This window comes from Poecilia formosa, unplaced genomic scaffold (genome assembly GCF_000485575.1).
Source record: "Poecilia formosa unplaced genomic scaffold, Poecilia_formosa-5.1.2 Scaffold98, whole genome shotgun sequence".
Classification (NCBI taxonomy): domain Eukaryota; kingdom Metazoa; phylum Chordata; class Actinopteri; order Cyprinodontiformes; family Poeciliidae; genus Poecilia; species Poecilia formosa.
In genome coordinates, this window is record NW_006800037.1 from 1,557,206 (window position 1) to 1,577,635 (window position 20,430).

At 38.2% G+C, this 20,430-nt stretch overlaps 1 protein-coding gene across 1 annotated transcript in view; it reads left to right on the forward strand.

Moving 5' to 3' along the window:
* cpamd8 (C3 and PZP like alpha-2-macroglobulin domain containing 8) overlaps window positions 1–20,430 on the forward strand; it is a 41,986-nt gene that overhangs the window by 8,179 nt on the left and 13,377 nt on the right. The window contains exons 9-28 of the mRNA XM_016674593.1: window positions 429–537; window positions 780–1,007; window positions 1,111–1,281; window positions 1,375–1,503; window positions 1,649–1,847; window positions 1,974–2,149; window positions 4,131–4,280; window positions 4,415–4,576; window positions 4,660–4,802; window positions 5,900–5,962; window positions 7,394–7,625; window positions 9,021–9,174; window positions 11,339–11,469; window positions 11,591–11,642; window positions 11,811–12,109; window positions 12,445–12,513; window positions 12,606–12,762; window positions 13,320–13,496; window positions 15,259–15,340; window positions 19,166–19,322. Coding sequence (XP_016530079.1) covers window positions 429–537; window positions 780–1,007; window positions 1,111–1,281; window positions 1,375–1,503; window positions 1,649–1,847; window positions 1,974–2,149; window positions 4,131–4,280; window positions 4,415–4,576; window positions 4,660–4,802; window positions 5,900–5,962; window positions 7,394–7,625; window positions 9,021–9,174; window positions 11,339–11,469; window positions 11,591–11,642; window positions 11,811–12,109; window positions 12,445–12,513; window positions 12,606–12,762; window positions 13,320–13,496; window positions 15,259–15,340; window positions 19,166–19,322 — 3,040 coding nt within the window. The remainder of the gene's footprint in view (window positions 1–428; window positions 538–779; window positions 1,008–1,110; window positions 1,282–1,374; window positions 1,504–1,648; window positions 1,848–1,973; window positions 2,150–4,130; window positions 4,281–4,414; window positions 4,577–4,659; window positions 4,803–5,899; window positions 5,963–7,393; window positions 7,626–9,020; window positions 9,175–11,338; window positions 11,470–11,590; window positions 11,643–11,810; window positions 12,110–12,444; window positions 12,514–12,605; window positions 12,763–13,319; window positions 13,497–15,258; window positions 15,341–19,165; window positions 19,323–20,430) is intronic.

A 20,430-nucleotide genomic window follows, 5' to 3' on the forward strand; every position in this document is an offset into this window, starting at 1 on the left:
ATATTTATATATAGATATTAATTTGAAAAGTGTAGCAAGTATTTGTAATTTTTCTTACCTACTGTAGCTAATATATTTTCAAACCAACTTTTGTCACAATTACAGCTGCAGGTCTTTGTTTTGCCGTAGTTCCTTAACACATGGCCTTGAATAGGTATATATATTAAATATATTTTGCTTCTGTGTTAAAAGTTCCTTGATTGTAGTCTGTCAAGCAACACCCCATTGTAGAGTTATATTCAAAATAAGTCAAGCACCTCAGATGTTAAAAAAAATACAAACATGCTAAGATAACATAAAAAATTGATTTCAGTTTAGGAAAAAAAAAAGAATCAACCCTTTTGAGTTACTAAAATAAATAAACTTTTCAGGATGTATTGCTTTGACTGTACTAATAGCATTTTTTCTGATGTGTCACTTTCACACAGGTACACCTTTGGAAAACCAGTAACAGGAAAGTTGACAGTGAATATGACTGTAAATGGAGTTGGATATTACCGCCATGAGATGGGTCAACCTGTCATTAAAACCATGGAGGTCAGTTCTGTAATTATTTGTTCAATCAATATTTGACAGATATTTACTGACACAATTTAAATTTTTTATCATTTTAACTGTATTCTAAGATTTTTTTCTGTATTCTGTTTAGCCTGAAAAATTTAACAATAGAGGTGTCTTTCATAAGTGTACGATTGTTTTTGTCATGTCCCCCTTGGCAAAGAAAAATTGCAATCCTTCAACTTTGCCAGCCTGTGGTACTTTTCTTCATTTGTTTCCAGATTAAAGGCTCTGCAAATTTCAGCTTGTGTGTGAAAGACATGATGCCGCTGGATGTGGCTGATCACTTCAGGGGGACAGTTAGCATTTGGGCATCAGTGACCAGCATCGATGGAAGCAGGCAAACCACATTTGATGATTCAACAGCAGTTCATAAACAACTCATTGACATCAAGTACTCTAAGGAGACACGCAAACAGTTTAAGCCAGGTCTGCCTTACAAAGGGAAGGTGAGATTCTACAAAGGAACATATTGAAACTGTAGATGAAATAACATTATTGATGGACTCTGTTGGCTTTTTCCCCCCATTCTTGTTCCCTCTGTATCTATAGATTGAGGTTACCTATCCTGATGGGAGCCCAGCTGATGGCGTAAGGGTGCGTGTTAAGGCAGAGCTTACACCAAAGGACAATATTTACACCAGCGAACTAATCTCCAAGGGTGGTGAAGCCACCTTTGAAATCCCCTCTATTCCGATAGCTGCACAATATGTCTGGCTTGAGGTCAGTAGCTCCCAATAAATAAGAATTCTAATGGGGAAAAAATGTAAATACATTTTCTCAAATCTTAGATTTTGTTCATTTTATTTCAAACAGACTAAAGTGACATCCATTGACGGCAAGACAGTGGGAGACCAGTACTTACCTAATTACCTGTCCATTAGCAGTTGGTATTCTCCAAGTAGGTGTCACATCCAGATCCAGAGTCCCAGCGCTCCCCTTAAAGTACGGTTTGCTTTGTTTGTCCTTTTGGAAGTTTCTGCTAAGTTCAGATTTACTTGGGTTTGGACCAATAAAAAGATGTGTCCAAAAGGTATAAGGATAAGTCAGGTAGTGGTTAACTCAACTTTGAATGTTTCTGTGATTGTAGGTTGGCCAAGAGGCTGAAGTGGCTCTAAAATCTACCTGCCCCTGTAACTTCACGCTGCACTACGAGGTGGCGTCCAGGGGAAACATCATCCTGTCAGGCAAAGAGCCAGCCAACACGACGGCCTCACACAGAGGAAAAAGGGCAACCGTGACCTTTGATAAGAACATTCACACGACCCAGCTCCCTTCCTCTGCCTCTGGTAGAATTTTTTCCTTGTGTTCTCAATTTTTGTTTGTACAATTTATCTGATTAACAGAAAGCAGATGAAAGAATTATGCATAAGACTGTATCATCCCATGAGCTCACTCTTCTCTCACTCTGTCAGGTGTTGCAGGATCTTTGTCTCAGGCTGAGATGGACTCTTGTGTGTCTTATCTTCGTTTTCCTGTTAGTCACATCATGGCGCCCTTCAGCCGTCTACTGGTGTACTACGTCAGAGAAAATGGCGAGGGTGTGACAGACAGTCTGCAAATTTCTGTTCAGCCTGAACTTGAAAACAAGGTGTGTTGACATAATTGTTTATATAATATTTTAGTATTATCATTTATTCAGTTAAAGTATTTTGGGGCACGGCTCCAGTGGGTGCATGGAGAGCATACATACTGTACTCTCTCAATTCTTGATTTTTACAATTTAGGACATTCTTACCTTGATTTGCTGCAGATCAAGTTCTGAAATCACAGTGTGTCCATTAAATTCCACAGCAGCAATAACTTGAAGAGGCTCTTTTTGGCAACCCGTTACTAGTCTCTTACATGGGTATAGAGAAAGGTTATCCCTTTCTTCTTTATTTCTTAATTTGCTGGATGAACAAATCTTTAGCTGTCAGATAAGATGGACTCATAATATTTTGATGTGCAGGGTGCCAATGTAAATTCAGAACAAGCCCTTATCATCACCCATTCTACTACTGTGCTTGACGATAAACATGGAAGGTTTGTGTCTGGTTGTTTCCGAGCAAGTTACTGTAAATTATTTCTTAACATCTCTACATTTTGCATTTAAAGAAAGGACTCTCTTTCAGAAGAACCTTGGTTCCTTTATATACAACTTTACCAATCTAAGTCTTGCTGGTTTGGCTTTTTTTAGGGACAAGGAACCTTCTCTTAGCACCTTCCAAAATAAGTCTCTCTTCTTTAGTCTATTTCTAATTGTGTTGAAATAAATGTAAACATTTTCGCAGGTAACTAAGCCCTGTAAAATCAGGGATGTGCATCTTACTTTTTTTTTTGCAGCTTCTCTGCGCATTGCACAGTCTTACCGTGGGCCAAATTTGTTTGGATGGCTACCTTTTACAAGCTTGGCAACTGTCTTAAATGTTGTTCACTTGGGGATAATCTTTTATACTGTACAATGGGGGCATTCAGACTGTCTGGAAATGTCATCTTCACACACTGATAGGCAGCAACAGTTGTTTCTTTAAAGTCATTGCTCAAGTCTTTCTGCCTTGGCTGGATTGTTTTTATTCTTTTGTAGAGCTGGTCACAATGATGATAAGTTTGACTAACTTAAGTCCTATAAAACCAGAAAGAATTTATGAAGCAAAAATTAGAGCTCAGAAGTAGTTTGTTATTCATAAACCTTTATTTTGTTTCATTCTGTTATTGGATTTTTAGATAATTTTGGACACAGTGTAAAGACTTCATCATGTTCTTAAAGAGTATTTCCTTTGTTTTGACACATAACAGTCTCACGATCAGTGTGTTCTGAGTTTCTGCTGAAGAAAAGGTTTTTGGATGCAGAATAATTTGTTTAATCTTTAATAAGTATTTATCAAAAGCTGTAAAGGGTGGACTTACTGTATACATTTTGGAACTGAGCCAAAGTATCCATGCATCAGCCATTACACCACAGTGTAATGTCAGTAAACAAACAGCTGCGTTGGCCTAACAGCGCTCTCCAATTCCTTACTGAATTAGGTGGAGTTAACTCCCTGAAGTATTTACAGCTCTCTGGTATGCCCTTACAACACTATGTGTGTGGGTGGGTGTGGGTGGGTGGATTGTGTGTATGTTTTTGTGTCTCTGTGTGTGCATGAGTATGCTGGAGGAGGGGTTGAATGGGTATGATGATAAAGCAACCGTGCAGGCCACAGGCAGATAAGTACAGTCATAATATGAGAGGATGACAAGTTGCCGATGGCGAAAGGAGGGCAGCAGCGAAGAGATTAATGAGGCTAATTTGTGACTGTGTGGGTGGGAAAATAGTGTTGAAGTGTGAAAGTTTATGGCTGATCCTTAACAGCCCTCCCTCTTTAAAAGGCAGCTTCTTCTAACTGTATCTTCCTTCCTATAAAACTTTCCTTCCTAAAATCATGCATCTGTTTAGCCAAAAACAAAACTTAAATGTTTTGTTGACATGAAAAAAAAAATCACATACAAAACAAACAATGGCTTTATATGTGGTTTTGCATTTAGAAATGCCTTTTAGTTTTATTTTGTGGATATATCAATTGTAAGTTCTTTGTTGTTTGGGTTTCCAGGTGTCTATTTCTTTTTCATCCAATGAGTCCATGCCAGGAGACTCAGTGATGCTGCACGTCCGGGGTGAGAGGGGTTCATGCGTTTGTGTGGCCACTGTGGATAAGAGTCTTTATTTGTTAAAGCCTGACTTCCAGCTTAGTACCAACAAGGTTTGTCACATTATTATTGTTCTGAAACTCAGTTATTCTGTAGCTTGATGTGCACGCAGGTGTTTTGGAAATCCACCCAGAAACCTAACCCTCCAAGTTGCATTCCTCTGTATGAATGTGTCTGCACTGTGCAGGTGTTTAAAGAGATGGCTGATTTCGACGTGTCAGACGTTTTTGGTGTTCCCAAAGATGACGGACACGTGTGGTGGCCTGGACTGTCCTCAAAGAGACGGAGGCGGTCATCTGTGTTCCCATGGCACTGGGACATCACTAAAGATGCGCGCTTTGCTTTTACAGTGAGAAAATGCAGCTTAAATGCCCACAACATTGTTGCAAAACGAGGTGGAAAATATCTCCTTTAAACGTGTTTATTCTCCAGGAAACAGGGTTGGTGGTGATGACAGATATGGTGAGCTTAAACCATCGGCAGAGCGGAGGGATGTACACTGATGAGGCTGTTCCTGCCTTTCAGCCACACACATCAGTTGGAGTGACCGCCATTCACCCGAGGCCCACAACCTGGTAGGACAGTGCTACTGAGGTGGTGAAGTAGTTTTAAGAGTTTAATGATTGTTGTTGGTTATGTATTGTCATACAACTGATATCTGAGTTTGAGATAGGAAAAACTAAAACTCAGCACGTCTTACCGAACGAGAAGAGGATTATTCATAAACAGCCAAGAAGTCCAAGAAGCAGCAGACAGCCAAGTGGATGTCTGCTACTCCATTCAGTTTTGGTGGATAAATCAATTTACATATCCACTATTAGCTTTGAACTTTTCTACATTTTTTTATGAAAGATTTGTAAGAAAATAGAAAGTTATACCAAACTCCTGTTTGCAGATTGTCAAAAGCCAAGTAAGAGACATAACTAACATTTGCATTGAACATTGGCTTTGACTAGAAATCTGTGTGCATAACATCTTATTTCTATTATACATAGAAGCAATGTTCACTATATTTGCTTCTATGAAATAAACAAAAAAATCTGCTGTCAGATGAGATCCAAATCAAGCAAAAACGGAAAGAATATGGCACAATTGCATACTTGAGAAGAAGACATTGTTGTGCACATAAGTAACTCCTGAGGAAAGAGATCCAACTGTACGACTATAGGAGCAGCAGAGATTCACAACCTGCCTGATCTGTAAGCTATATGCTATTTTTTAAATTGGTTGTTAATAAGTGAATTTGGTACCAGAATACCTTTGGTCAGAGATTAAGGATTTATTTTTATTCATGTCATTAAATCAGTGACAATATACTTTGGGTGGTAAGCTGGCGGGGGTTGATGCTGGCCAGACAGTGAAGTGAGGATAATGTTGTGCTTAGAAAATCTGACTATTTCCATGGTTGGAAATTTTTAGTTGCTCCTCTCCTAGAGATATTTTCCCAGATTCTTAATTGCCATGTTTCATACCAGAATTGCTGATGCAGCGATACAAAGATGCCTCTGCAAGGTGGTTATTGCTTGTCTCTTCTTTATTCTCCTTACAAGATGGAGCTCCCATGAGCCAAAGGAAGCAATGAAGACGGACTACAAAACAGTTGAAAATAATTTGCTTTTTAAATGACATTTTCCACTGATGTTTTACAAATCCATTTGTTGTTGTGTTGTAGGACCGAGAAGCGGAGACGCACATTTTTCCCTGAAACTTGGGTGTGGCACTGCTTCAACATCAGGTAAATAAATCTTTTGACTCTTCATGTCTCTCTGAAGCATTTGTTTTTGTACTCAGCTTTGTCTTATCAAGGAAAAATAGATTTTAAAAATGCCACAATGAAATAACTGCACATTATTATTATTATTATTATTATTATTATTATTATTGTTATTGTTATTGTTATTGTTGTTGTTGTTGTTGTTGGTGGTGGTGATGGTGATCTTGTTTTTAATATGTGGATTTCAATACTTTAAAAACTTTTTTATGTGAAGCTTTATACCTGTTGCTCCTGTTAGACCTGAATTTCCTTTTTGTGGGATAATAAACTGTTGTAGAATAGAATAGAATAGAATAGAATAGAATAGAATAGAATAATATTGTAATACTGTACAATAGAATTTCGTTTTATTCTATTCTATTCTAAAAAAGAAGTACATTGCACAATAGAGAATCTTGTAAACATGGTAATAAAAAGTTAAAGTCTGAAATGTACAGTTATTGTGGGCATCTATGTAATTATTTTTGAGGTTTCCCAAATGTATTAGATTCATGATAGTTATTTGCTGATAATACAGCATGCATCTATAATGATTAAAAAAAGAATAACAAGAATTAGGAGCTTAAGTTTAAATTTTGTAAAAAGAGTAAAATCTTCTTTTTAACATACTTCTTGCCATTGTAGCCTAAGAGCTCAAGCCTGGTTTCATCTGAATTTTTTTCCTGAATGCATTGTGCATAAATTTCAGACTAAAAGTTGACTTTGGTGAATGTGCTTATTTCTTGGTCAGTATTCTCTTTTATAAAATTTGCTTCATTATGGACAGGTCCATACTGTCCAGCATTTCTTTCTGAGAGGTTATTGCCATTCATTTTTTGAGAAACTTATGAAGTTGACTACACCCAGGCACCCATACAGCCCCATTTTCATGTTATGCAAAATTACAGAAAGTCTCTAAAATAAATCACGACAAAATATCCAATAGATTTGCAAAGGCTTTGGAGAGGACCACATTCCGTTCTGCTTTCCTGTAAACTTCAAAGCTCAGACTTTCCTAAAAAGTATTTTTCAGTGGATTCTTGCCAACTTTAATCAAAAGGAGGAGTGTGATGCAGCTTTTTGAAGTTTAATATGTCATTTGACTTCGCCAAGACCAACATGAAATGCATGCTGCCAGGAATGACCTCAAGTCATTCCATACAGAGGAACAGATTAAGTCAACATCCAAGCGTCCCTCTCCGCCATCCAATTTGGAGTGTTTGCTGTAGTTACATCAGTTGAGATGTTGGTGTTGACACAGGTGTTAGCAGTATAAAAATGTCCAATTAAATCTACCGTTATCAATCAAATGTGGTTTTTCATTGCTTGTGTTAAATGACATCAATAAATGATGTCAAAATGTTATCATTGTCCAACACGTTTCTGAGTTGTGTTTCACTGGGTCACTCACAGCTCTGAAACCGGGGAGACTCTCCTCCAGTTGGACGTCCCAGATTCGATCACCACATGGGTCACAGAAGCTGTTGGACTCTCTGAGGAGAAGGGACTGAGTTTGGCAGAGAGGACAGAGCTTCGGACTTTCAAGCCCTTCTTTGTTGACTTCACGCTGCCTTACAGTTTAATTAGAGGGGAGCAGACCAAAGTCCCTCTTACAGTCTACAACTACCTTCCTACTTGTTCAGAGGTAAAAAAAAATTAAAATAAAATTGATTGCTGAGAGGGGGGTGGAATAGACACTTTTCCAATGGTGATATTTTACTTTCACACACTGCCTGTTATTCAGAAATAATTCCAAACACTCCTGTATGTTTTGTTGTAGCGAATTGAAAACAAAGAGGTGCAAATTTTCTTATTGGAATTCTGACTTAAGAGGTCATCCTTGTTTTTCCCCAAGTTGAACTCGAAGAATATTCCAAACAGAACACACCGTAATACCTATGCCACGCCATCATGATTTAACATAGGTCAACATTAACTTTATGTAAATTTAAAAGAAGGAGATCCTGAGCGTGTCTGATGATGTTCTAGGAAAAAGATTAAAAAAGTTGTAGCTTGCATTTTCTGATACCTTGTACTCCTTGTCAATGATTTCTTCAGCTTACATTTTAAGTTAAAGGAAACAGATGCAATGCAAAAATACCTTCGTTATTATGCACAAGCCCTGTACGTCAGTTTCAGTATGCAGTTTAACGGTGAATTATTATCCATTTACACATATCAGATCACTATAAAATGTTTTGATTGATACATTTCAAAAAACAGGTTTATTGTTCATGGACCCCAGAGATTAAATTTATTGGTTGTCATTCAGAGGTGTTTGTTGTTGTAGCACAAATTATCCTACATTTAAAAAAAGAAAAAAATCATTAGTCACAATTGACTAGTGATGATTTTTTTTACTAGCCTTGCTTTTCAGTAATTTCATCTATTACTGTAATCTGTTTCTCTGAATCTTAAAGTTCGCACCATTCAAAAGTAGATAAGTCTTTGAGACGAGGTATTTGAAATTCCTGAGGAATGCAATGTGAAGAGCTGGTTTTTTTTAGCTCCAAATTAGTTTGTAGTACTCACTTTGAAGAGCTATCCAAACTTTATTCTGGCCTTAAATGGACCCATCCTGCACTCCATTTACATGACATCATGATTTGTGCAGATGAGCCTGTTAAATGGTCTTTGCGTGTGCTGCCCTGATGTCATGTTTGGTGAATATGCAAACCAGAATCGCCCTTTCTTTGATGTCCATCCCTAAAACATGTGATTCTTATATTTGCTGCTCAGTTATTTATGACTCGTGGCATGGAGATAAAGAACTGTTAAAAGACCCTGTTTGCGGTACCGCACCCTGTGAAAACTGGATGACGACCACACTTTAATCCTTCATGAAGCCTGAGAGGCATTAAGTCAAGCAGCATGGAAATATGCTTGACTAAATGTGAATTTAAAAAAAAAATTATAATAACTTTGCTTTCGGCAGTTTGAGGAAACGCGCAGTATGAGAGAGATAGAACAAAGATCATCTCATTTTCTGCCGTCATGTTGATGAGGTCAAGTGGTTCTTATTTGTCTTTTTCTCTCTTAGGTACATGTAAAAGTATCTATTCCAAAAGGTATCAAGTTTATTGGCCATCCTGGAAAGCACCATCTTACCAGAAAGAAATGCGTTGCTCCTAGAGAGGCTATTCCTACGTCCATTGTGTTGTCATTCACTGAACTGGGATCTGCAAACATCACAGGTATTCCATCACTTTATCTATAATTTAAACTGTAGTTAATTGATGTGAAGTCTCATTAAGAAACATCTTCCCTGCACTAGTTGTTCACAGTTCTTGTCCCAGTTTGCCAGAGCAGCAAAACAGTTATTCCTGTTAGAGAACTAATCAGATTTTTGATCATGCAAATCAGACTATATCATTAAGCATAATGAACATTATCAAGCATGATAAACCTTTTGCTAGGACATTGGGTCCTCTCAGTGTGAGTCTTTACAGAAAAGCCAGCCCTTTGGGAATGGAGTGTGGGCCAAGAGGCTGAGCTGTGTGTGATCTGGTCACCCACCCCGGCTACAAGCAGTCCCCTCCTGGGCGCATGTGAAAACAAAGCTGACCAGCAGTAGGGGAGAGTAACCAGAGCTGCACTGTGCCACTCAGTGGCATGTTGATGAGTTTTTAGGTCACCAGTGGTCAAGGGGCCCCCCATGGCCCCACTCATAGTTTCCTGGCCTCCTGTGTTTCCTTTTCGCTACACACACACAAAGAGACTCAACTTGGCACAGTGTCATATTGCCAATGTCCTCCACATGAAGCGAACTGGGTGTCCATCTAGAAACATGTTTGACACCCAGATAATTAGGGATATGGCCCGTTTCATCTATTGTTATTTTTTTTAACCTCTTAAATCCATTGTTATATTATTTTCCCTTGCGGTTCAGATTCGATTTTTATGTGACATGTATATTTTCAGACAGGGTTTAAGCAGTGTTGAAGCTTTATGGTTTAGCTGGTGCTAATAACCTCAGAGAACATTCTCAGCAGCAGTTTAATGGTGCTTATTGATTGTTGGCACCCATCTTTTTTTTTTTAGCACTTTGAAACCTTATACCTCGAACTACAGTCTGCACAGATTCCTGACAGCCACTACTCACAATTATACAGAAAAAAAGACAGTTATAACTATAATTTAATGGAGGGATCCTCAAATCCAGGACTCAAGGGCTGGTGCCCTGCAACTTTTAGATGTGTCCAACACATCTGAATCAAATGTCTGAACCTCTGCTGGTTTAGGAAGAAAATGCCAACTGACATAGACTGGCGGATAGACCAAGTAAAACCTTGGTGGGCATTCTTATCCCTTGTTCTAGGGTTCTTACAAAGAGTGGAATGAGTGCTGGCCGCAAAAGCTAAAGCCTCCAGTGCATGTGTACAGGGTTCTAAGTGCCTTATACTTTAATCAGAGGGGACCAGACCTTCCAAGGAGACCATTATGTCTGCTTTAGCAACATCCGACCTCTACCAGACTGTCCTCTGCCAGCACTCCTACCTCATCACAAAACTGCAGATGATTGTGGCCCTTTATAGTCACTACATGTGACCAGACACTGCCATGGTCTGAGAATCAACAAAAATGAACCGGATTTCTGAAAGAGGTTTACAGAAGGATGGTATTAAAGTATACAGGGCTGGTTATTTATTTTCAATGGGCAGGATGGAGTAGAGCTTGTTTCCTGTAAAAGATAAGACAATGAGCATTCTAAGAAAACTCTTTGACAGCACCATTCAATCAACTGGACGTCAGTGGAGAGATGAAATAAAAGAGATGTTGGCAGTAGCAACAGCACTTACTGCAAAACAATCTTCAAATGACTTTTGCTCAGTAAGAGGGATTCATGTGGTTGAAATAGGCCGATACGCCCCAATTGGGTTTAAGGAGTTCAAATGAAAGGTCTCCATAATCAAGCAGTTTTTCTGATGTACTGGTGGGTCTCTAACTATTTTGCTGGACTGTGGCAAAAACAGATGCCCAGTTTCATCTGTTCTTTGAAAACCTTTAGGACGGCTGTGAAATTCTCCATGGGTTTAGAGAAGCCACATTACCTTAGCATCACTTGTTTCTTTATTTTCTCCTTAGTTTGGGGGCTAGGTTATTCATTTTTGTTTATTTCCCTATTCATATTCACTCGGAGTCCAAGTTATTCTGCTAACTTTCTGTAAAAACTGATGGTCAAATTACCAATCAACAAATTTGTCAGCTTAAGAGAATTTTGGCTAAATTGTTAAAAATAGTTCTTTCTCTGTCTTAAGTGAAATTATTTCTTGCTAGGCAGAATCCAGCAGATATATTTCTAGAGAATGTATAAAATCATGAATGATTATGATTTTTTTTTTTTTTTTATCTTAAAAGCTCGAGCTATTGCCTACAGTTCACCAAGTTGCTGTTCAGATGGAATACTGTCAGGCAAGAGTGGTAATTATGCAGATGAACGGAGGATCCCCACTGGCATCGATTATGTTCGCAGGACTGTCCTTGTCGAGGTAAAAGAGTAGACGTTCATTGTCATTTATTTAAAAAAAAACTGTTTATATACTGTTTGAACACATTATAACTGCAAACTGCTTGCTTTTCTATTTTCTATGCTTTACAATCTGCTTGCAGCCAGAGGGTCTATCAAGAGAGTATACCTACAGTGTTTTCTTCTGTCCCAATGGTTAGTGCGAGTTATACTTTCTAAAAAGTGTTTTCCAAAAACCAAATGTGTTCCCAAAAAGAGTCTTTTTTTCTAATAATATTTAATTGAAATATATAAGTATTTTCTATGCAACAATCATGTCCAAAACTTTCCCAACAAAAGTGCATTTCATATTATCCCTTTTAGAGAGAATCCACATTTCTACTCCGAATAAATATGAGTATCAGTATGTCAAAAAGCCATCCAAGATGACTCAGTTTGAGGTGGCTGTGAAGACCCACAACGACGCCCACATTGCCCTCTCTGCTAGTCCTCACGACAGTGCGGAGATGATTGAGATTGTACTCGGAGGGAGGCAAAATACTCGCTCCTGGATTTCCTTGGGCAAAATGGGTGAGCCCCTGGTCAGTGTGTCCACACCAGGGATGCTGTCCTGGGATGAGTTCCGCAGTTTTTGGATCAGCTGGCGAGGAGGCTTGGTACAGGTAGGAGAAAAATAAATATGTGTGTGTGTGTGTATAACAAACTCAATCATTTTGTGATGCAGTTATTGTGTGATGCTTGCACATCCTTCGGTTCAATCAGGTGATGGATTAAACTACCAGAAAGGATGTGGTGTACGTTAGGCTATTAAATATTTAATTATATTCTTTTGGGATCAGCAGCATTTTAGAAAGATCGAGTATATCAGTATATTTCTCAAGCCGATTCATTTTATTACTGAGGCGTTTTGATTGACAGGGTTAGATGTTTTCCCAAACAATAGAAACATTAGCTAGACATTTTTTACTTTCCTCTGTCTGCATTTTCTTCTGTCTAGGTGGGCCATGGTTTGCATCCATCCAATGAATCTATCATCCTGCAGTGGGCAGGCCAGTTTCCAGGACAGGTTTGACTTTTTCATGGTATGATGTACAATTTTTTGGTACTTTATGCTAACAGATTATTTTGAAATATATGCGTATGTCTTTGTCCATCTAGGTGCAACACATTGGGTTCTCAACTGGGTGGGGCTCTGTAGGAGAGTTTAAAATCTGGAGGAAGGAGGACTCTGATGATGACCACAATGAGGCCTTCACTCTTGGAGTACCGCACAACATGGTGCCTGGATCGGAAAGGGCCACTGCATTTATGATTGGTATGGTAGTTTATGGTTGGAGGCATACAGAGTGCCTTTCAGAAGTATTCATACACCTTAAACCTTTTCATATTCTCAAAATATTTTGTCAGGATTTCATGTGATAGCAAGAACCTCATTCCACTTGTGATTGATACAAGTCTTGAGGTTAACATCTGGCTTTATATTGATATTAAATTAACCTCAAGACTTGGATTACGAAATAAGTGACTTCTGAAGGTAACTGATTGTACAGAATTTTATTTAGAGAATTAAACGTTTGTAGGGGTTGAAGTAAATTCTCCCAAGTGTTTACATTTTTGTATTTGTAAAGAATTTTAGAGTTGTGGTCTACTTTGTGGTAGTCTGTCATATGAACTCATCCCGATAACATGGAAGCTTGTGGTTATGACAAAATGTGGTTAAAGTTCAAGAAGTGTAAATACTTTTGTAAGGTACTGAAATTACCTGTGGTCACACTGTAAAAATCCCTATTTAATTAACACTAAAATACACTTACTTTCTCAGTGTAACACACTAAAAAATGTTTTATGCTTACGTCTGTGCACCTGTAACAGGAGACGTAATGGGACCAACTCTAAACAACTTGGATAAACTGCTGAGGCTGCCCTTTGGCTGTGGAGAGCAGAACATGATTCACTTTGCACCCAATGTTTTTGTTCTGAAGTACCTTCAGAAGACCGGGCAGCTGAGTCCTGAGGTTGAAAACGAAGCCACGGACTATCTGCTTCAAGGTAATGAAGCTGGAGTCCAGGGTTTTTTTTTTTTTTGTCTTACATTCATATGTGTTTCTACCTGTGTGGAGTTTTGTGTTGCAGAACCCAACTACAGCTTCTGGCACAGGGTCACAGCATCAGTGCTTCTTTAGGCCAACATAAAGCTCTAAAGCAGCCTATCTTCACTAAAAGAAAACCTCCCCAAATACTCTACAAGCCTACTGCAATAGATAGAGACCCTACCACTAAAGTTGAGGGTGTTTCCGCTAAACAAAGCAGTTACAAAGAAATCTATACTAATTACTACAAAAATTATTTAACACACACACAACTGACTACCAGCATATACAGATACATTAAAGATTAAACTAAAAGCAAAAACAAAAGTTTCAGTCCACTTTGTCCCTCAGTGTCACCCAGTGGTGATGCAAATTGTCTGTTGTCTATTAGTGAAGGAGATGCTTTGCAGCACCCTCGCAACCTGAGTCTAACGGAAAATCCTCACTTTACCCTTGAAAAATTGCATTTTCTGCTTTCTTTTGATTTCTTTACATGTTCCAAGTACCTCTTGACTGTTCAAATTGGTAAGGAACTCAGTAAAACAAGATAATCCACAATTTTACCAACTTTGTTATTTTCTATTCTGTAGTTTACCTTCATTCAATTCAATTGGATGATATGCAAGTGAGTTGCAAACATAAGTGTGTCTCAAAACATATAAAAAATGTTCAATTCATGTCAGAAAGTGAAACTGTCAGGCCATCTACATCATTGGGTCTGCTGTTGCTCATCTTCCTCTTGACAATATCCCATTAATTCTCTATGAGGTTCAGGTCAGACCAGTTTGCTGACCAATCAAGAGCAGGAACACCATGGTCACTGAACCAGCTTTCGCTACTTTTGCCAGTGTGTGTCGGTGCCTGGTCCTGCCGGAAAATGAAATGAGCATCTCCATAAAGCTTGTCAGCAGATGAAAGCATGAAGCGCTTTAAAAAAGAATCCTGGTAGACGGCCGTATTGAATGTGAACTTCAGAAAACACATTGGACCAAGATCAGCAGATGGCATTTCACCCAAAACTATTGGAATGTGAAAACTTCACGCTGAGCTTAGAGCAACATGGACTCTGAACTCTTTTTCTAGACGCTGGGATCTTGATTTCCAAATTAAATACAAATTTCACTTTCATCTGCAGCTGCTCTCAATTTATATATTTTCCTTTTCCTATCAACTCAGCAGCCTACTGACCCAGACTGAGAAAACATTTGGAGGTTCAGAAAATATTTTCAAGTATTTTGACTTAATTAACTAATTTGGGTGTGACACCATGAGTTCCCACTATTTAACGTTTTCACAGATTTTCTCAGACACAAAAGTTTTGGTTTTTATTTTCCACAAGCTATTATTATCGAAATAACGAGACGTAAAGGCTTGAGATATTTCACTCTGTGTGTAATGACTCTATATATTTTATGAGTTTCACTCTCTGAAATGAGTGACAAAAGTACTCAGTGTTATATGAACACATATAAACATTTTGGATTGTATATCACAAATTGCATCACTCAGCCTTACTAACATTATTGTTTTCTCTCTCTTTTTACATTTTCTTCCATTAATATCAAAAGTAGTTGGATGGACAAGACTTTTATTAATACAACACACTGGTCACTCTACTCATGAAAATAAGAGTATTCACAAATTCTGCACGGGAAACTCAGAGAGTTAACCTTCCTGATATTCTCCTCTTCACAGCAAATCTGTTCTCTGTTGTCATCCAGGTTACCAGAGACAGCTGACCTATAAACGGCAGGATGGCTCGTACAGTGCATTTGGTGAAAGGGATTCCTCAGGCAGTATGTGGTAAGCAAGTGTAGTAAATGAGTTGTACATGCATACACGCAAGGAGCAGCAGAGTTGTTCAGTGTTTCCTGGAATAAAGGCATAAGAGTGGAGAATTTATAATGCAAGAAAAAAAAATACAAAATAAAAAAAATAATTTAGCATGCAATTTTACTTATTTACTAAATGAAATGTTTATTTTATTTGAATAAAGTAGTTTTTTTATTTTCACACAGCCAGTTAGCTCTTAAACAGAAACGTATCCCTGTGGTGTGGAGTTCCTCCGCTTGTAATTTAAGGTCTCATTCTTAATGTTCGTTCCTCCTGTTGATTTATGAGCTCAGGTGGGTATTGTGATGTTTAATAGAGCTGAGACTGTAAAACAGCAGGCTTTATAAACGACAGGCAATTGAAAACAAACATTATGATTGGCTCCCCGAGGCAGGTAAAATTCATTCTCATCAAAATTGACCTATGCAGTTTTGACCCTGTAAACTCTAAATGCCATGATTGGAGTCAGTATTATTTGTTGTCTGGAGCCTTTACCTTTTCTTTCTTTTATTCCTTGTAAAGTAAAAGTTATGAATACTATCTAATGACTCCTTATGCTTAGTGTAATTGGTGATACTAAACTGTTGTGGTAGGATTTAAATCTTCTTAATGAGAGCATGTGAGGATGTGACAAGCAGTAGTTTGGGGTTTTCTTGCGGTGCTCGGGGCAACAAATGTGGTTTGTGGGCACTAAATAAACAGTGAACTATGAGTAAACCTGCAACAGACACTTTATAAATCAATCAGCAACACATTAGCCTCCAAAACAAGCCCGGTTTTTGTTGTTGTGCCAGAGTTCATGAGTGGAGCAGTGCTTTAATTGCCTGCTGTAATGTTGTGTTAATATTTCCCAGCATTTAAAACACATTTTACAGGGGAAATTGGTGGAATATAGTAATTCAGAATAAATGACAGCAGCTGGCAGTGAATTAGGGTGCAGTATTTACCATTTTCCAAGCCAGGGCCGTTAAAAGTTCACAGAATTAACCTAAAGCTAAATGACTGGCACTAGGACGACTCTTGCTTAGAAGGAAGAGCTCAGTATTTTTGTAGGTTAACCAGAAGGATTGACTGTTTGTTTTTTTCATGAATTGAGCCATACTTTAAGACTTAAATCTGCAGCATGCAACTTTTAAAAAAATATATATGTTTTATTACATATTTGTTAAAACTGTTACCATGTTGCATTTCACATAGTAAAATGTTAAATTAATCTCCTCCTCCTCCTCTCAAATGCAGAAATGCATTGCTCACTGTCAAAAACAACGGATCAACCTTTAATTTCCCCAGCATGTGTGTTAATGTTTACTTGTTTAGTTATTCCATTTTATTTGGCTAAAGATAAACTGAGACAAGATACTGTGTGTCTCTACGATCTGAAATCACAGAACTTCAGACAGTATCAACAATTTAATTTATGCTATCAGTCTTGGTCTGGCTAATCTAAATTATGATGATTCATTCTTATCTACTTGTATTCTGTTCTAAAGCTGGAAAAAAATAAGATTTTCATGAAGTATGATAATTTTTATGGTCTTGGGAGGGGGGATTTGTTTTCATATGGATATTTAGATTTTGTGAAGTTTTATGTAAGTAAGATTTTGGTATATAACAAAACTGGCAATGCTGTTATGTAGTTGGAATCAGATATTTACATTCAACTTATAAAAAGGTTAATATATTTTTCTCACTGTCTGACATTAAATCAGACTGAATTCTTCCGGTTCCATTGCATTTTTTATTCATTCACAAGGAGAAGATATGTAATTTAATATAAAATTCTTATCTACCTTACTTAAGGGACACTGTAAAATATACACATGTTGTAGATACTACAATACCCTCAATAAATACAAATCTGATGCATGTATCTATTCATTTGATACACTTACCCAATTACAAGTATCAGTTAAATAGTTAGCCATTGCACTTAATAGGAAGGCCTGTTTTGGTACAAAATGTGTGTATTAGTCTTAGAATAATGCAAAAGACCTTGTAAAGACCTAAACTGAAGCTGGTAAGAGGGTGTTATTACCCATACATTGGCTGAAAGTCCACTCAGAGAAACAGAAGTCACTGACTTACAAAAGCAACATTAAAACTCAGATTAGAGTTTGCAAAATCCATTCAAGGCACAAAAACGTAAATTTTTGGAAGGAACTGAAATATAACTGCTTAATGATCTTTGATGAGTTTGGAGGAAAAAGACGGACACTTCTAAGCCTGGGAACACCATCCTAGTTGTGCCAAATTAGATTTGCACAATCATGTTTTGTGGGTATTTTTCTGCATGACAGACTGCTGCATTTCACAAAGTAGATGAGATCAAGAGGGCATTACCAAGTAAAAAAAACACACACACATAAAGTTATGTACAATCTAAAAATTGGTTTTCAAAAAACATACTTTTGTAATAAACTGTGTAAAGTCTGAAAAACATTTGTTTTTTTTAAATAAAGCTTTTCTTTATTTTTACAAGCTGGTGCTCTCAGGCAATTTGTGTTTGTCAATAGATTCCTATAAGGCTAGGTGGCTAAATACCAGGTCTACACACTTTACTTCTTAGTCCTCTATCTTTTTAGTAAATAATGCTTTTCCATAAAGTAATCATCCAGAGAGAATCTGGACAGCTTTAAGTCCAAATCATAACATTCCTAGTAAAACCGCAGCCGGGTTGGATTTATCGTGAAGCCTCTTTTAGATACACTCTCAGAGAGTGGAGCTGGAGAGGAGTGATTTTTAAGTGTGAAGTCAGAAAACAGGGAAAGAGTAAGAAAATTACTAGGATTCTCCAGCTTGTGGGTTGAGGGGCGGAAGTCAGCTTCCCTTGTGCTTCCTTCCTTTCCCAAAGCACTTCACATTTACACTCTCCAGAGCTTTTCCTTGAGGGTGAACATTTAAAGCCAGAACTGTGGCATCAGTTTTGTCTCAGGGGAGAAATAATCCAGCTTCCAGTCAGGAAAGATTTTATGTTTTTGGTTTATGAGTGTTCGTACCATTCTTTTTTTTCCCCCTACTTATTCCCCTGTTGCTATTTTCTTGGATTATGATCTCACTTATGGGCCACATTAGGAAAGTAAAGTGTGACCTGTTTGTGTTTTCCTTCCTTTCCATCTCATTATTCTTTCTTTACTTCGTAAACAACTTACCTCACCTATAGTTACCTAACTCTGGTCAGAGTTGCTGTAATGGAAGACTTGCTGTCACATCAGCTATTGGCCAAAGACAGCAGCTTCCACTCAGTACCAGGAGGTCTATTGTTTATGTATATTTATGAGCTCAGTCATGAACCCAGGACTGACCTGGCTGTCCTCCATCGCTCCACAGACTCTTCTCCGCTGAAACCGTAGCTCACGAACCTTCATTTGCACTCCTGGGCCATCCGGATTCACAGACCTTCATCCCTAGGATCTGTGCTTTCATAAGTTGAGGAATGCTTTTGGGGAATGTTTTACTCCCAACCAGAAACATGCTCGATTGGCTTCTGTGCAGTTTCACATTCTCAAGAGCACAGCTGTTGCATCCGGTTGCACTGATCAAACTGCCCATCTGCTCCCCTCCTCATTCCTTTCTTCTTTCTTTCCATTTCATCAAATCATCTATACATTCCTGTCCTCTGATGACAAATTGAAAGCGGGTGGCTCTTTGAAAAACACTTTAATATCCAGTTGTTGTCCTGTAAGGGGTGATGTGTATTTTACAGATGTTTGTTAGAAGGTACTGTGAACTCTCATTAAGGATCTTAATTTTTCTTCCTCTTACCTGCTCTTTCATCTCCGCTCACCTGTCCTCTAGGCTGACAGCGTTTGTTCTGAAGTCCTTTGCTCAGTCTCGGGGATTTATCTTCATTGACCCCGAAGAGCTCCGGGCAGCCAAGTCCTGGCTCATCAAACATCAGCGAGAAGACGGTTCCTTTCCTGCTATGGGACGCATCCTCAATAAAGACCTGCAGGTAGGCCTATGTTTGGATAGATGTAAGTTTAAAGCAGTTTGCCGTTTTTCTACCTGCCAATTTAAATTTAACTCAGCAACACAACAAAGAAAATAGAAAGCTGGCCATTGCTTTGTCTTATTTAAGACTTACTGAACTTAATCAGGTAATCCGTGTTTCTTTCCAGTACTCCCCATCTGGGTTTGTTTGCTAGTTTTCCGTCAAATGGTGGCTCACATTTAAAGAAATTGGGTTCCACCCATGAAAAATGTATCTGTCAATGCCAAACAGCTCATTCTGATGTGTTGTTTATTGGACTGTATAGTTGATGTTTGAAGGTACATGACAGATTGGGAATTTAACAACTTATTTATTTTACATGCGCTACTTCCTTGCCTGAGTAGTGCATGGAGTACTTGCCCGAGACCTCATCCTAATTCTGGATGCCATAGACGTCACACACTGCTGTGTGATGATATCCTCACCCAACACAGCCACACTGGCAGCCACTAGGTGTGTTGGTCTCTCTGGTGTGAACAGCACATTTTCTTTTCCTCCAAGTTTTGTGGATTGTCCCTGATAATCCCCACTCTATGGAGGTGAGTGTTGTCATCCTGGAGGACTGAAATTGCCCTAATGGCACGGATTCCTCTCAGATTAGAGCAGACGCTATCCGACCGGTGCTCACAGATATTGTTAATCAGGCGCCTGATTCTCATCTCCTCAAGTAACAGAACCTCCAAGCAAGACTCCCCAGCAGAAAAAAAAGCTTTTTGGCAGTTTTTAATGGGCTCAAGTCTGCTACTCAACAAATGCAGTTTCTTTACAAATGTGGCATTGATTAAAGAAAAATAACCTAGCTTTCCAACTGTTATAAATGTTATTTCCAAGAAACAGTGTTTCCAAAAGAAATAATGTTCCTTTTGAAACAAGATTGCATCCACCCAACTATCCATCCCTCCATTTATCCCTGCTGTCATTTGTCAGTGATGTTAAAGATTGAGTCTGAATAACACGGTCACGCATTTGATAAGGTTACTTTTAATGGCTTTATTAATGTAACTTTTACAACATCTTTTTGGTACGTACTTAAGGGGAGGATTTGGGCATTTATGAGATAATAACTTAT